This window comes from Sus scrofa, chromosome 14, assembly GCF_000003025.6.
Source record: "Sus scrofa isolate TJ Tabasco breed Duroc chromosome 14, Sscrofa11.1, whole genome shotgun sequence".
Lineage (NCBI taxonomy): Eukaryota > Metazoa > Chordata > Mammalia > Artiodactyla > Suidae > Sus > Sus scrofa.
This window is the reverse complement of record NC_010456.5, coordinates 76,728,217-76,746,525: the sequence shown is the minus strand read 5'-3', so window position 1 is coordinate 76,746,525 and position 18,309 is coordinate 76,728,217. Positions and strand designations below refer to the sequence as shown.

Genomic DNA, 18,309 nt, shown 5'->3' with positions numbered 1-18,309 from the left:
GGTCATCTATGTTTAGGAAAAAAAAAATCTTTTAAAGTAGCAGTGGAGCAGTTCCCATTGTGGCTCAGTGGTTAACAAATCTGGCTAGCATTGGTGAGGACTCAAGCTCAATCCCTGGCCTTGCTCAGTGGGTTAAGGATCTAGCATTGCCGTGAGCTGTGGTGTAGGTCGCAGACATGGCTCGGATCCTGCATTGCTGTGGCTGTGGCATAGGCTGGCAGCTACAGCTCTGAATGGACCACTAGACTGTAATCTTCCATATGCTACAGGTGCAGCTCTAAAAAGCAAAAAAATAAAATAAAGTAGCAATGGAAAGGATTACAAAAAGCTAAGTTAAAAAATAAAACAAAATATTAGAATCACACATTAGCCCCGGATAAGCAAAGTGCATTGAGCGGTATGCTGAAAGAATTAATATTTTATAAGGACATTTCTGTTTATTTATTTGGCCGCACCCATGGCATGCGGAAATTCCTGGGCCAGGGATTGAACTCATGCCACAGCAGTGACCTTGAGCCACTGCAGTGACAACACCAGATCCTTAACCTGCTATGCCACAAGGGAACTTCCCCCAAAGAATTAATACTTTAAAAAGATATTCTAGGTACTTTCACCACTAAGAGGGTTTGAAAATACAAATTTCTGAGTGTTCAAGATCAAAAGCAAAGAAAAAAGCCAAATATGAGGGTTTGTGATCTAAAAATATGATACTACTACTTTAGGTCAAAAGAGACCTAAATTAAGTATAAGCATGTTTATTAAACCCTTTTCAAATTTCTACTTTGCACATGAACATCAGTCAAGGTAAAAATCATACAAATACAGGCCATAATTTAAGAAGGCAATTTCCTAGGAAATACGATCAATAGCAATCATGCAGATTGTCAGTACTACATATACCCTTTCACAAGGTATTTTAGGAACATTCGTTTATTCGATAGTCTTAGACATTACAATATACTTCAGAAAGAGCCACAACTGGTCAATCAATCCAAATTTTGATGATTCCCAGCAGCCTGTTCAGAGAAGCACTGAGACAGGGGCAACATTTCACAGTTCTACATGCAACTGTCATTTGCCTGCCAACAGACAAAGAGCATTATGACCTTTTAAGGAGTTCATACCACAAGACCACCTCACAAGTGACAGCTTTTAATACGTTCAAGTACTGAGCACCCCTGGATAAGGGCCAGGAACTGCCTTCCTTATCCATTTTGGCTCCATTGCAGAAATAAGAATGAAATTCCACTGTATAATGCAATAGCAATTTTTCTGAGGCAAATAAAAGTTGGCCATAAACGTTTTTTACCTATAAGAAATCAATTTGAAGCAAATCCTTGCTGACAGAAAATGAATCTGGTCGGTTTGACATAGAGCTTTCTCTTCTTCACTAGCACCTATTATTCATCCTGTATTTGGTTATGAATCTTCCCGAAAAATCACTTTCATCTTGTCATTCTACTTATTGCTCAAGAACTGCCAAGCTTCTCTGCCACCCAATCCCAAACTCCTCTACCTGGCTTCCATCACCTGGCCCAACCTACTACCTAGGCTCAGTTCCAACCACTCCCACCATGATGGTTCCTCTCCTCATAGCGGCCAAGGCTGACTCATGCTATTCATTCTACCTTTCTCCCCACACGTGTCCCCACTTCAGGACTTACTTTTCCCCTACATCTGTTCTTCCAAGTCCCACTCCCTACATGAAGCCTCTTTCTACTATTCCTACCTATAATGAGAGCACTCCTCAGAATTTCTGTTATAGTTAATAAGTCAGTCTGTCTTACAGCTCTTTAATTTGGAACTTCTTAAAGCGTTGTTTAAAAAAACCTCTCTGCAGCAGCAGTCCTCCACTTCAGTTCCCCCTTGATACAAAGAAGAACAGAACTCTCATATAGGACATACCCCTGTAGGCATACCTGGGATTATGCACAATTTCCAGCCACAATAACTATAATTCCACTAATTTCACCCCCCTTAAAGAAAGCATAATAAAAATCCAATGAATATATTATACTTGAACAAAAGTTAAAAGGAAGAAAACAAAACCTAGTGAGTGAGAATGAGAGGGATGTTATTATACATGTAATCTTGAATATGTTCAATTTGCTTTTTAAAAAAAAGGTAAAGCATTTGCAAACTTTGGCACTTTATTACTATAAATAAAAAACTTGTAATACATCTTACAAGTGATCATTCATAATAAGAGTAAAAAGAGTTTCCATGTGGCTTAGTGGGTTAAGGATCTAACATTGTCACTGCAGTGGCTCAGGACGCTACCATGGTGGACGCTGATCCCTGCTCCAGTAACTTCTGCATGTTCGGATGCAGCCAAAAAAAAAAAAAAAAAAAAAAAAAAAAGAATCATAGAAATTGATATTCTATGCGGTACTTAGCACGCTAGACATATAAAAAGCAATCAATAAATATTCAATTAACCAATTAGTGTGTCTAGCCCATTAATCAATCAATTGCACATTAATGTTCCTGCTGCCTGGATGATCACACAAAATGAAAACCTGTAGTATAGTAGTTAAATACCCTGCTGACAGCCTCTAAAGCAACAAATGACTATTTTTTTTTTGGCCACCCCATGGTGTTCAAAAGTTCTAGGACCAGGGATCAAACCCGTGACACAGCAGCGAGGCAAGCGACAGCAGTGACAATACCAGATCCTAAGCCTTCTGAGCCACAAGGGAACTCCGACAATCGATTTCTTATAGGATGAGCCTAATATTTTAACAGTCCAGCATGACGTGGCACTCTTGAAGTCCATGAAGATCCCAGCAGTTTCTATGGCAATCATCATGCAACCCTATACCTCTTGTGCAACAGTGTGGCTATTAATGCAATCTTGGGTAAAATTAGTAAATTGTAAACTCTATCTGCCAGTGCACTCAGGGATCAGATAACTTTTGCTCCACCGAAGAGCAAGCCTTCCTGTGACAATGCAAATCTTGCTCTATATTAAGATGGTCCTCACTTTTATAATAAGGAATTGTCCCAGCATTGGAAGTCCTTCATTGACAGTTACAACCCAAATATATAATCTTTAACTGAAATTAAACCATTCTTCCACATTCCAATATGCCCTTAATTGCCAGTCACACGGATAGAGTATGATTTGATTTTTTTTTTTTTTTTTTTTTTTTTTGCTTTTTAGGGCCACACCCGTGGCATGTGGAGGTTCCCAGGCTAGGGGTTAAATCGAAGCTATAGCTACCGGCCAATGCCACAGCCACAGTAACGTGTGATCCAAGCCGCATCTGCCACCTACACCATAGCTCACGGCAACACTGGATCCTTAACCCACTGAGCGAGGCTAGGGATCAAACCTGCAACCTCGTGGTTCCTAGTTGGATTTGTTTTTGCTGTGCCACGACAGGAACGCAAGACTATGATTTGATTTTGAGACCACCAAAATCCTGAAAATGTCAAAAATTCTGAAAACTCTCTAACTATAAATCTACATCAGATTGCTTAGGTATAAATCTATCTATAGACCAAGAGTCTTCTGTTTTCTCTGCCCTGATATTCTAACAGATTGATCTAAGAATAAATTTTTAAACTTAACTTTAGTGTTGCCAAAGCAGACACTATTTAGAAAGCCTTGTGAAAGTGAAGACAGAGGAAGGAAGCTTCAGTCTATCATGCCCTGGAAACTTCCAAACATCAACCAAACAGCCCAAAAGAATGTCCTAGTCAACAGTTCCAAGGATGTCATTAATTGCTTCCATCTGGTTCCCTCTCTGTCCCCTCCCCATCATAGTCAAGGCATCCACTAAAGTTATTTTTTGCTTTATTTTGCATTCTACAGCATAAAGAGCCCTCATGTTTTAAACTACAGAATATTTATTTGTCCCCCAAGTTTGTCTGACAATCACAGCCATATTGCTTTTATACTGTAGGCAATTTTCAGGTAACATTTCAGAGTGTGGCATATTAAATTATCTACTTTTTTAAACACTGCATAGTAAATATTTCCGTTGGTAAAAACGCAATATATTTCCCTGACTCCTCAAGGAGACTAGGGGTTTTCCCCCTTAGTAAGATAAAGGTTAAAACCTCTGAATGATTTCATCCATTGATGACCCTTACCTAAATCAAGGGTTATATTAAAAGTTGTGCAATGATGACTTTCTGATTCTGTCATTTATTCCACATTTATTGTTCCCCTCATCAACTACGGCTGTGAAATAAAGTCTACACAGGAGAGGGAGGATAGATACAATTCTTCCTTGTGATGAGAAATTTTTTTTTTTTTTTTTTTGTCTTTTTAGCTATTTCTTGGGCCGCTCCTGCGGCATATGGAGGTTCCCAGGCTAGGGGTCGAATCGGAGCTGCAGCCACTGGCCTACACCAAAGCCACAGCAACTTGGGATCTGGGCCGCATCTGCAACCTACACCACAGCTCACGGCAATGCCGGATCGTTAACCCACTGAGCAAGGGCAGGGACCGAACTCACAACCTCATGGTTCCTAGTCGGATTCGTTAACCACTGCGCCACCACGGGAACTCCGTGATGAGAATTTTTAAGATTTACTCTCTTAGCAACTTTCAAATATACAATACAGTACTGTTAACTATAGTCACTGATGCTGTATTTATAAAAATATTATAAAAACATTTTTATTTTCAACTGTAAGTTTGTACTTTTTGACCCTCTTCCCCCATTCTGCACATCCCTCCCACCTCCCTGCCTTTGGCAACCACCAATCTTTTCTCTGTCTCTAAGAATTCAGTTTAATTCTCCAGATATAAATCATACAGTATTTGTCTTTCTCTGACTTATTTCACTTAGCATAATGTCCTCAAGATCCATCCGTGTGGTCACAAATGGCAGGATTTCCTTCTTTTCTATGGCTGAATAATAGATTATACACCACACACACATGTACACGCGCGCGCACACACACACATATATATATCTCACATCTTCTTCAGTTCACCCACTGATGGACACTTAGGTTGTTTCCATGTCTTGGCTATTATAAATACTGTTGCAAGGAACACAGGCTGCAGGTATTTTTTTCAAAATAAATTGATATTGTTTAAGATAAATACCCAGAAGTAGAATTGCTGGATCATATGGTAACTCCAGTTTTTAATTTTTTGAGGGACCTCTAGAAAGATAGGATACATGCTTAATTATTTTATTTAAATTTCCCATTACCAGAGGAAGAGATTGCTGTCCAGGTTATCACCAAAGGTGATCGATGAAGTGTTTTGTTTTGCTTTAAAATTACCCACCTTTTTGAAAATATTATCACAACTAGGGCACTCCTTAATTTTTCTAAGCCCCAAGGAAGCCTGTGAGAGAGCACAGAGCCTACTTCAAGAGTATATCTCTGGGAACAAGCAGAAATAAGTTTCCTAAAGAAATTCACTTACCAATCAAATGATATTCAGAGACTTGAATGTGAAGGGTTGAAAGGAACTTTTTATGGGGTCATCTAGTCCAGCTTCCCCCTGATGGTGAAAGTCCCTCAACTCTATCTCATTGTGCTCTGAGCCACCCAGGGGAGTGAGGGGCAAATGGGTACAAGTTAGAGCTATGTTAATAATGTACAATAAATGCAAGTTTAATTATAACATGTTTAACTGACAGCATGGGACTCTTAATATTACCATGCTGATGAAATGGCACATAAACAAAGTGGCTACATACTAGTTAGAGCTGGAAGAAACACCAGAGGCCACCAAGTCCATGAAAGGCAGTTTAAAAAGCTACTGCCGGAGTTCCCGTCGTGGCACAGTGGTTAACGAATCCGACTAGGAACCATGAGGTTGCGGGTTCGATCCCTGCCCTTGCTCAGTGGGTTAACGATCCGGCGTTGCTGTGAGCTGTGGTGTAGGTTGCAGACGCGGCTCGGATCCCGCGTTGCTGTGGCTCTGGCGTAGGCCGGTGGCTACAGCTCCAATTCAACCCCTAGCCTGGGAACCTCCATATGCCGCGGGAGCGGCCCAAGAAATAGCAACAACAACAAAAGACAAAAAGACAAAAAAAAAAAAAAAACAAAACAAACAAAAAAAAGATACTGCCATAAAACAGACTCTACAAAACCAGATGCTTCTGGTACCTTACTTCCTGACACATGAACATTTTGCAGAATTAACAGAAACATACTTCTGTAGAAGCACCCACTCAAGTAAGTTAGAAATAAGAAGACATCATTATGGGTGAAATTTTGCATCTGCTCAATGAAAATAATAGAACAGAAGGAGGATAAAAATAAAGGAACACTTCTCACTTTATTTTAAATCGTGATATATAACATACATACAGAAAATTGCAAAAAACATATGTATAATATAATGAATAATTATAAAACAACCACTCATGTACCTCAACAGTTAAATAAAGAAATAGAACATTACAAAGTTCCCGTCATGGCTCAGTGGTTAATAAACCTGACTAGTGTCCATGAGGATTCAGGTTCGATCCCTGGCCTTGCTCAGTGGGTTAAGGATCTGGCATTGCCGTGAGCTGTGGTATAGGCTACAGACACAGCTCAGATCCCACGTTGCTGTGGCTGTTGTGTAGGCCAGCAGCTATAGCTCTGATTCAACCCCTTGCCTGGGAACCTCCATATGCCAACGATGCAGCCCTAAAAAGACAAAAGACAAAAAAAATAGAAAGAAAGAAACACAACATTAGGAGCTCCTCCATACCTCTCCCTGGATATAGCCCTTTTCCTTCCTTCCAAAAACACCACTATCCAGACTTTTGTGTTCATTTTTTCTTTATTCATTTTATCTTTTTCTTATATATAAGCATCCCTAAACAGCATAGTTTATTATTACATGTTTTGAACTTTAAATAAATGGAAGCTACCTACCTATCTATGGCTCCATCATTCACTTTCTTACTTTCAAGATTCATTAATTCTTTTAATCCATAAAATTAATCATTTTTAAATGAAAAGTTCTCATTCCTTTTTATTACTAATTAATATTCCAATTTATGAGTATACCATGATTGTTTTTATCCCTCCTACTGTAGAAAGACCACTGGTATCATTGCGAACAATGCCAATATCGGTATTTTTGGTTTTGGGTTTTTTTTTTTTAAGTGAGTACATTTTATTTTTTTATTTTTAATTAAATATAGTTGATTTACAATATTGTGTCAATTTCTGCTGTACAGCAAAGTGACCCATCCTTTTTCTTATATTATCTTCCATCACAGTCTATCATAAGAGACTAGATATAGTTCCCTGGGCTATATATAGTAGGACCTTGTTGCTTATTCATTCTAAATGTAATAGGCTGTATCTACTCACCCTAAACTCCCAGTCCATCCCACTCCCACCCCGTCCACTTTGGCAACCACAAGTCTGTTCTCCATGTCTCTGTTTCTGTTCTGTAGATAGGTTTATTTGTGGATATCAGCATTTTTTAATATGGATCCTAGTGTACATGGGCATAAGTTTCTCCAGGGAACATAGAGGGGAGGTGGTGAAATTGCCTATCTTCCGCTTTGCTAATGCCAAACTGTTTCCCAAAGTGCTGTACCAAGCTACATTCCCAACAGCAGTGTATGGCAGTTCCAGTTGCTCCACATCCTCATCAGCAACTGACATTACTGGACTTCTTAATTTAGGAGCTTATAATAGAACAATTTGTACTTCTCTGATGACTAAGGAGATAGAGCACCTGCTCATAGGTTTATTGGCCATTTGGATTTCCTCTCTTCTAAAGTGCCTATTCAAATCCTTTGCCTTTTTTTAAAAAACTGAATAAACTTATTCTATTGACTTGTAGAGGTTCTACTTTTTTTTTTCCTTATGCATCAGCCTTTACTTTTACTTAGGACTTGACTGCCATAAAGAACAAAGTCATTAACCAAAGACAGTGTAATCACAAACATGAGAAGCTTTAATCAAAAGTCAGTATCTCTGCTTGCTTTACATAGGATAGGCCAAAATATCTAGAAATTACTTGTAGGAGTATTAAGTGATATGTAAGTATAACAAATTTAAAATTCTACTGAAATACATTGCCATATATATTTTTAAAGCTTGTATCTCTTGTTATCTCCCATCAAAGGTATTTAGTATACAATCCAGATTTATGCATGCTAAGGTTAGAATGTTTCTGAATTCTTTCCATTCTAAATAACAAAATTTAGAAGTCATAGTCTGACTAAAAATTATGTCAGAAATGCCTAACACCAATGAATAAAATCAACAATAGTAAACCTGAATGTAGAAAGATGAAAAGTGAAATTTTATCTGTAAACAGAGCTTTTTATTTAAAAAAAAAAAAATCGCTCCTACAATCAGTACTTTTCTTTCCTAACAAGAGAATTATTCTGTTTAGCATTAGAAAAATGTTTTAATTACTTACTTAATAAATGCTGGTGGCATATCTCTCTTCAAAATCTGATCCTCAGTGGTTTGAACAGTCTCTTTTCCAACCTACATGGAAAAACAATTCACAATTTAAATATAAATTCTCAGACTTTTAAAACTATTGCTTAAATATATTTGAAATGTAAACATTACATATAATATATCACTGAAGTTTCTAGATTCAACGATAATTTCTGGATGTTTCGAAATTATCAAGACTGCTCCCATAAATGCTTCCATAATACAGTTGGATAACAATATCGACTACAAACATAATACAAGAAACTTCTCAAGAGTAATTTGAAGGAATCATTGAGCAGTGAGAAAACAAAAGAAATCCAACACTGAGAATATATACATGTGTGTTTACAGTTTTTTTCTGTTTATTTGTTTGTTTGTTTTTAAATGGCCACATCTACAGCATACAGAAGTTTCCAGGCTAGGGCTCAAATCACAAGTAGACCTACACCACAGCCACAGCAACACAAGATCCGAGCCATATCTGCGACCTATGCCACAACTTGCAGCAACACCAGTGAAGCCAGGGACTGAATCTGCATCCTCACAGACGCTATGTCAGGTTCTTAACCCACTAAGCCACAACAGAAGAAACTCCTATATTTATGTTTAATGACAAACTGCTGTATCTGTAGATTATATGAAATACCTGAATCCAGTTAGGTAGCTCAAGACGTCTACTCAGAAGTAAACTGATGTTATTGAAACTGAGAAAATTTGTGAAACAATTGTAACTGAAACTAGAAACTACAAATATATGAAAACAATAACTAGCAATCAACATGATGTTCTCCCTAATTGTAGGACAACTTAAAATGAAATAATATATGGAGTTCCTGCTGTGGCACAGTGGGTTAAACCCAGCTTGTCTCTGTGGAGGCATGGATTCGATCCCTGGCCTGGCACAGAGGGTTAAGGATGTGTTGCTGCAGCTGTGGCATGGGTCACAGATGCAGCTCTGATTTGATCCCTGACCCAGGAACTTCCATATGCCACAGGTGTAGCCGAAAATGGGAAAAAAAAAAAGAAAGAAAATGCTAAATGCTACAATGGAACAAATAGTTTTACACCTTGCTGGTGGCAATGTAAACTGATACATTTTCTTTGGAAAATCATTGGCTAGCCTGTGTTAAGACACATTTAAAAACTCCTTATCTAGGAGTTCCCGTCGTGGCGCAGTGGTTAACGAATCCGACTAGGAACCATGAGGTACGGGTTCGGTCCCTGCCCTTGCTCAGTGGGTTAACGATCCGGCATTGCCGTGAGCTGTGGTGTAGCTCACAGACACAGCTCGGATCCCGAGTTGCTGTGGCTATGGTGTAGGCGGTGGCTACAGCTCCAATTCGACCCCTGCCTGGGAACCTCCATATGCTGCGGGAGCGGCCCTAGAAAAGGGGAAAAGAAAAAAATCCAACTGCAGTGGCTTGGGTTGCAACGGAGTTATAGGTTTAATTTCCCACGCCAGGTTAAGGACCTGGCATTGCCACAGCTATGGCATAGGTCACAGCTGCAGCTCAGATTCAGTCTCTGGTCTAGGAACTTCCATACACAGCAGGTGTGGCCAAAAAAAAAAGTGTTACTGTGGGTTATTTAGGTGCAATTATTTCCTACCTAATAATTATAGTAATTAGCTGTCATTTTATATGTCTTCCCAAAAACTTCAAAAATTTTAAAATATGTAAAAATATTGTCACACTGACCAGACTGTGTATATGGGAACATGTACTTATCATACCACAAATGATATACATACTCACTTTCTTCAAAATCAGTTCTATGTAGTACTTGAATGTCAATTTTTCTTTAACCACATCATATATTGCAAAGCACTCTAGAAGAAGTACTTTAATAGACAGAATAGTGAAATTCACACTTTATCAATATAAAGCTATCAAGGAGTATTAAATCATAAATATAAACATTGCAATGCAGAAATCTATGAAATTTTTAAAACCCAGTATGGAAAATTATCTCAATCCTATTATTCAACCATTTAATTTTTATTGAGTTTAAAGAAGGAAAAAAATGGGTTTAAAAAAAATCCCTAAATGCATACTAAATCAGCTAAAGCAAAAAACACAATAAACTATTCTCAGGGAATACCAGTCAGGCATGAGTTAATGAATACAAGTTTTTTCTCTCAAGTTAATAGCTCAGAAAAAAGCAAGACACATATACCACTGTGTAATAGTCAGTGTTTTCGTAGACAATAGACTGTCTGTATCATAATAAAAGCCTTTCAAATCAGCAGCTGGTTCTCTAGAGTTTCTCAGATCAAAACATGACAGAATATTTCCAGATGTATTGTTCACCATAGTTTCCAACAAAAATCAGCCATTCAAAAAGCTGTGGACCATGACTTCATAAAGGAAAAGATGAAGTTCAACAACAAAGTCACTAGTTCATACTAAGCATAAAGGGCCTAGAAGGAGGTTCACACTTAGAAAAAAGGCACTTCCTTTTATTTTATGCACATGTGTACATATATAGAAAAAGCCAGAGAAATACAGAGGCAGAGAGAGAGAGAAGGAGAGAGATCTTGCGTTAGTGAATGAGTAAGTGGGGTGGTGGTGGGGCTGAGTTCTTCCTCTATCTCCTACTTTCCAAGTATTCCATATTCAGTTATTCAGCATTATTAAACATTTACTGAGTACAACTACATGCACCAGTCACCGCTCTACTCTAGGTACCAGGGACAGAGCGGGAGTGAAAATGTTTCCTCCCCTCATTGAAGTTATAGTGGGAGTAGACAATACACAAGTAAAAAAATAAACGAAATCATTCCAGAGAATAGTAAGGATGATACTAAAAGCGTATGAGGCAGGAGTAGAAAGAGCCTACTTTAAAAAGAGTGGACAAAGAAGTTATCATTGGGAGTTCCCGTCGTGGCTCAGTGGTTAACGAATCTGACAAGGAACCATGAGGTTGTGGGTTCGATCCCTGGCCTCACTCAGTGGGTTAAGGATCCAGCGTTGCTGTGGCTCTGGTGTAGGCCAGCAGCTACAGCTCCTATTGGACCCCTAGCCTGGAAATATCCATATGCCACGGGAGCAGCTCTAGAAAAGGAAAAAAAAAAAAAAAAGTTATCATTGGAGCTAAGATTCTGAAGGTGAAAAGCACTCATGCAAGAGATGGGAAAGAACAATCCAGAGGAGAAGCAAGAAAAAGGCCCAAAGGCAGGGAAGTCTGGGTACACTCAAGGAACCCTAAGGAGGCCAGAATGGCTAAAGCTCTGTGCGGGGGACAGTATGGTGATGAGCTGAGTAAGAAGACAAAGGGTCAGATCACAAAGAGGCTTGAAGGCCAGGTAAAGGTGTTTGGAATCTTTTCTAACTACAATAGGAGGCAGGAGGGCTAAGAGACTGACATGATCTGATTTTTTTTTTTTTTTTTTTGATTTTTTTTAGGTCCACATCTGTGGCATATGGAGATCCCCAGGCTAGGGGTCTAATCAGAGCTACATCTGCCGGCCTACACCACAGCCACAGCAATGACAGGTTGGATCCGCATCTGCAACCTACACCACAGCTCACGGCAACACAGGATCCTTAACCCACTGAGGGAGGCCAGAGATCGAACCTGAAACCTCATGGTTCCTAGTCGGATTTATTTCCACCGCACCACAGCGGGAACTCCTGATTTTTTTTAAAGATCATTTTGTCTGTTATAAGGAGAAGTGATCTTAGAGGACAAGAGGAAGTAGTTAGGAGGCTACTGTAGTCCTCCACGGGAGAGATGGTGATGACTTAAAACAAGATGTGAAAGTGGAAATGGACAATTAGTTTTTTTGGAAGAAGAGCTAATGGGACTTGCTCTTGGAATAGGTGAAGCAGGGTATGAGGGGGTAGACTGAGAGAAAGAAACATAAAAATGACAGGTAGGTCAATTAAATAAAATGTCTTCAAAGGCAGCAATGCTAGAAGGCAAAGATTTATTATGAAAAGATGAAACAACATCAGTATACCAGGCAAAACCACTGAAACAGTTTTTCAAAAAGCAATAATTCTGACCCCACTAGAGGTGATTACTAAGGAATGAATTCTATTTCTTTTAAGTCTCTTTTATACAGGTAGGGGTAGATGAGGAAAGAGAAAAAGACAATAAAAACATAATCAAGGGCTACTTACTTTAAAGCTATTTTTAAGTATTAAAGTGATGGGCACTAAATCTGATTTATTATTCTAAGCTGTATTCATAATTGCAGTGATAGTATCATAATCATGCCGATCTTCAATACATTCAGCCTATAGTTAGGTTAGGTATAACGAATGGTCCTGTTTTAAGGCATAACACGTAAAACATAAGTAGAACGAATGCCCAATTTTTACTTGGGAGATTGATTTTTGGCAATGCTGTCCAACAGAACTTTCTATTATGATGGAGATGTTCTATTAAATTTGTGCTACCTGATACAGTAGCCATTAGCCACATGTGGCTGTTAAGTACTTGAAATGTAACATGTGAAACTGAGGAACTGAGTTATGACTTTTATTTAATTTTAATCTTTTGTATAAAGACTACTTGTTAACAGCCATTTTAGTTTACAGCAAAATTGAGAAGCTACAGAGATTTCCCGTACACTCCCTGCCCCAATAGCCTCCCCAGTTATCAACATCCCCACCAGAGTAATGCATGGGTTACAAATGATGAACCTACCACTGACCCATCATAATCACCCCCAAATTCACAGTTTACATTACACTCCATTCTTGGCATGTACTTTCTATGGATTTAGACATGTGTAGAATGACAAGTACCCATCACTTACAGCATCACACAGAACATTGCCTTAAAAATCCCGTGCCCTGCCTACTCAGCCCTCCCCACCCCAAATCCCTGGAAACCACTGATCTTTTACTGTCTCCGCAGTTTTGCTTTTTCTAGAATGTCCTATAGTTAGAATCATACAGTATGTAGTCTTTTCATGTTGTCTTCTTTCACTTAATTTGAATTTAAATTCCACATATGGATGAAAGGTAATAAAGAAAGGAAGGTATATAAATGTACGACTGGGTCACTTTTTTTAATTAAAAAAAAAAGCAAAGTAAATACACTATATTCCTGGAGCACAGTAATAATACTGCTGATTCATGGAGTTCCTGTCATGGCTCAGCAGTCATGAAGCTGATTAGGACCCATGAGGATAAGGGTTCAATCCCTGGCCTCGCTGAGTGGGTTAGGATCTGGCGTTGGCATGAGCTGTGATGTAGGTTGCAGATGTGGCTTGGATTCCACATTGCTGTGGCTGTGGCTGGCAGCTACAGCTCCGATTTTACCCCTAGCCTGGGAACTTCCATATGCTGCAATTGCGGCCCTAGAGAGAAAAAAATAATAATAAGTCAGACATGCTGGGGGAAGGGATGGACTGGGAAGCTGGGATTGGCATACACACACTACTACATACAAAACCGATCAGTAACAAGGACACACATATACATACGTATAAAACTATATGTATATGTACAGCTGATTCACTTTACTGTACACCTGAAACTAACATAACATTGTAAGTCACCTATACTCTAATAAAATTTATTTAAGAAAAAGAAGAGGAGTTCCTGCCGTGGCGCAGTGGTTAATGAATCCGACTAGGAACCATGAGGTTGCGGGTTCGGTCCCTGCCCTTGCTCAGTGGGTTAACAATCCAGCGTTGCCGTGAGCTGTGGTGTAGGTTGCAGACGAGGCTCGGATCCCGCGTTGCTGTGGCTCTGGCATAGGCTGGCAGCTACAGCTCCGATTAGACCCCTAGCCTGGGAACCTCCATATGCTGCGGGAGCGGCCCAAGAAATAGCAAAAAGACAAAAAAAAAAAGAAAGAAAGAAAGTGAAAGAAGAAATCAGACATTTTTTAAAAATTTCCATGTGTAGCTAGTGGCTACCACACTGGACAGCACTGGTCTGTAGAACTTTCACTGTCCCCTAAAACTGGTCTTCCTGCCTCCAGACTTCCTTCCTCTGATTCACTTTTCACAGAGCTGCTCAGTTAACCTTGATTTTAGACTCTGCTACATGGTGTCTTCACAGAAAAGAGCTGGGCCTGGAAAGTCAGAAGTTGCCAGGTGGAGATGAGAGGGATCAGACGGCCCAGGCACCGGGAAGAGCACAGGTCAAGGCTCAAAAGTGTTTGAGCACACGGTTGACTAGACAAGAAAAACAGGCCCGTGTGGCTTCAGCAAAGGAAATGAGGCTACAAAGGAAAGCTGGAGTCAGCCTGGAAAGGGCTTTGTATACCAAGTAAAGGCAGAGAGGATTATGTAACTTGACCTGCCCTTGTATTCAGAGCTGTCACCCTCTGGTCTAGATCTTTTCAATTTAGCATTCTATCACTGAAGTATCAAGAACTTCCATAGAAGCCAGTCTCTAAAGATATGCAGGACCGGATAAGCATCTCCTATGTGTAAACAGCTAACAAAGCCTATGGAGCAGAACTAGGGACTAAACTTCTGGTTTTTAAGCCATCAACCAGAAGATGATAGGAAATGCACTTTCCTCCTCTCTCCCCATACTATCAAAACAGAAAAAGCTTCTAGAGCAGCCATCTTTTCCAAATAAAAAAAGTAGAGCAATTAAGAAAGGGATTCACAAAAAGCTCTTTGTTAACTAACAGGAATCATCATGGCTTGTAGAAAAACGTTATTCCTGGAGGTCAACCTTAGTATGGAGAGGTATATGCTACAACTTTGCAAATAAGCAGGTCAGTAATAATCTTGACAAACGCTTCTGGAACCTGTGTAGTACCAGGTCATCAAAATTCTTGGCTAGTTAAGCCAAATATTTTTGCTACATACATGTTAAGAGCATATGTATGGGAATTTGATGAGTTCCAGCTTAGTTAGAAAATGGACCTCAAATAAACTTACACAAATATTTCTTCTATACTATACGATCTCTTTACACGTCCCCTTATTTGTCTACTATGGGTTAGCCAAACACCCTTTTAGCTCTCTGGCAAAGCAAATTTACCTTTCTTTTTTCCTTCCTTTTTTTGGGGGGGCGGGGGGCGGCTGCAGCATATGGAAGTTCCCAGGCTAGGGGCTGAATTAGAGCTGCCAGCCTATGCCATAGCCACAGCAACACAGGTTCTCAGCTGTGTCTGCAACCTATGCCAAAGCTTGCGGCAACAATGGATCCCAAGGAAGTTCCCAGGCTCTGGGGTCCAATTGGAGCTGTAGTCGCTGGCCTACGCCACAGCCACAGCAACATGGGATCCGAGCCACATCTTTGATCTACACCACAGCTCAAAGCAACACCAGATCCTTAACCCACTGAGTGAGGCCAGGGATTGAACCTGCGGCCGCATGGATCCTGGTCAGATTTGTTTCTGCTAAGCCAAGACGGAAACTGAATTTTTTTAACTTTAAAATAAATCTTTCCCTCTGGAAAAAAAGGCCTATACATTAAAGGGTTTAAAACAAAACCAAAACCACACAGAGAAAAGAATGGCATTTAAGTCTTATAGGCTTAATCTGAGCAGGTTTTCCAGGTCAGCATTTAACAACAACCCTTTCAAAGTAATGAAAATTTACAGTAAATACATTTTATTGCTTCCAAACTTTATTCGGTTGCTGAAACTCAGATTGGTTGTTCTATTTACTGTTAAAATTATTTCCTTTATTTTCTTCTTCAGAGGATTCCTTCTAACTCTTGAAGCCCAATTCCATTCAATTCAATAAACAGGCAGTAAGAGCCAACTTGTGTCCGCTAGGTGGTGGGAAGAGAATGAGATAAGAAAGAAAGCATCCTTAGATGTATAAACTGAAATAATGGTACTGAAAGAGTAACTGGCCTGGGGACATTTTTAGGGGGCTTGGCAGAAAGCCTTGTTTCTTTTGAAGAGTTCTACTTTGTTCGGTAGTTAATTTAAATATCTTTTGTTCTACGTGTGACTTTAGTTCAAAATTCCATGTGAGAGGGCTTTTTGTCTTCTGCTGTTGTTATTACTCCTTTTATCCCAATCTACTCAATTTGGTTCAGTAATGTAGAGGGATTTGGTTCCTTCCCAGGAAAAAAAAAAAAAAGGCTTGGCTGGTTCAAGTCACTACCCAGACTAAAAAATATGTTAATGTAGATGTCTCCCTTAGCTAGACTAAGTATAAGAAAATAGGAAGCCAAAACACAGCTGGGAGGACTTGTGTTACTGGTTTGTACAGTATAAATGGTAACATAGAGCATTACATTAAAAAGGTGGCAGGGAGATGGTAATCAATGGAAGCCGTTAACGTATTTAGATAATAGGAAGATACAAAGGATGAAAATGTAAGCCTAACTTACAGTTATAGTGGGCCAAGCCAAGCTACAGGGTCAGTTGACTGTGACCAACTGATTAAAACCAGACAAGGGAGTGTACATCCATCTGCCTGTTACTTTGGTTCTTATGGCCTAAGTATTAGGCTGATCAATCTATTACACTGAATAGCCATCCTGATAGACAGCTCTGTCCAGTACCAGGCTTCTGATTTGCAAATACTTCATCCTCTCTCTCAACTCAGGACTCTTCTGTAGACACAACCATGGACATGACACTTGTGCTCTGGATGGCCACCATTTTAACAATAAAGCAAGTCATACAAGGATAACAGTAATGTATGTGAGCCAACATCAGCAACATTTCTGACTTTTTCTGCAGTGGTGGTTGATGAACTTGTGATCTAGCCACCCCCTCACCAGTATCTTTTGTATCATTCATAGATGACACACCAGAGCCAAGTGTCGAAAAAGTCATAAATAGGAGTGGTTTTCTCAGGGTTACTTGAGATGCTGCCTCCCGGGCTTAAGTCCTCATTTTGCCCCAAATAAAACTTAACTCTCAAAAAAAACCAAGTGATATATACCAGCAAAACTAGGACTCTGACCTATTCTGATTTCCAATTTGCTCATTCATTTAATCAAGCACTTACTGAGAACTTCCTATGTGGAAGGCACTATGCACAACACTGTGATGGGAATACAAAAATAAGTGAGACTGGAGCCTTGCCCTTCACAGACAAGACAGATGCTTAAACAAATCACTGTGACACAGGGTAATGCATGCTCTAATAGAGTTACATCCAAGTTTCAGCTCTGTGTCAGAGATGAGAGGGAGGTTTCCCAGGGGAAAAGAAATTCTAAGAAGGCTGAGAAGAGTTCTCCAGGAGTAATGGGATTTGGGGAAGAAAAGAGAGCTTTCCAACAGTGGAGCAGCAGTTGTGAAAGGATGGCCAGTTCAGGGAACACAGACCCAGCTGGCCGATGCCACCTCAAGGAGGATCCCTGTGTACATGTATTTATACTTTATTCTCTAAGCAACAGGAAATTATTTTATGCTTCTATGCAAAAGACATTATTAGCTTTTTTTTTTTTTTTTTTAGGGCAGCATCCATGGCATGTGGAAGTTCCCAGGCTAGGGGTCACATCAGAGCTGCAGCTGCCAGCCTACACCACAGCCACTACAAGGCAGGATCCAAGCCTCTTCTGCGACCTGCGCCACAGCTCACAGGCAACACCTGATGCCGGACCCACTAAGCAAGGCCAGGGATAGAACCACATCCTCATGGATACTAGTCTGATTTGTTTCCAATGGGCCAAAATAGGGAACTCCTAGGTTTGCATTTCAACAAGAAAAATTCAGCAGCAAAAACAGACCGACCAGAGGGAAGAAAACTAGGATGAGAGTTTCATTCGTTAGTTAATTTATTCAATCAAATATTAACATACCATGTGCCAAGCATTAAGATAGTGATGAGGAGTTCCCATTGTGGCACAGCCAAAACGAATCCAACTAGTAACCATGAGGTTGCGGGTTCGACCCCTGGCCTCACTCAGCAGGTTAAGGATCCTGCGTTGCCCTGAGCTGTGGTGTAGGTCACAGACACGGCTCGGATCCTGCGTTGCTGTGGCTGTGGTGTAGGCTGTCAGCGGTAGTTTCAATTCCTGGCCTGGGAATCTCCATATGCCTCGG

The 18,309-nt window shown here is 39.9% G+C and overlaps 1 protein-coding gene across 4 annotated transcripts in view; it reads right to left on the bottom strand.

Moving 5' to 3' along the window:
* VCL (vinculin) overlaps positions 1-18,309 on the bottom strand; it is a 111,733-nt gene that overhangs the window by 65,350 nt on the left and 28,074 nt on the right. For all 4 annotated transcript variants that reach the window (XM_005671074.3, XM_021072078.1, XM_005671073.3 and 1 more), the window contains 1 exon segment: positions 8,351-8,421. In XM_005671074.3, the coding sequence (XP_005671131.1) occupies positions 8,351-8,421 (71 nt within the window).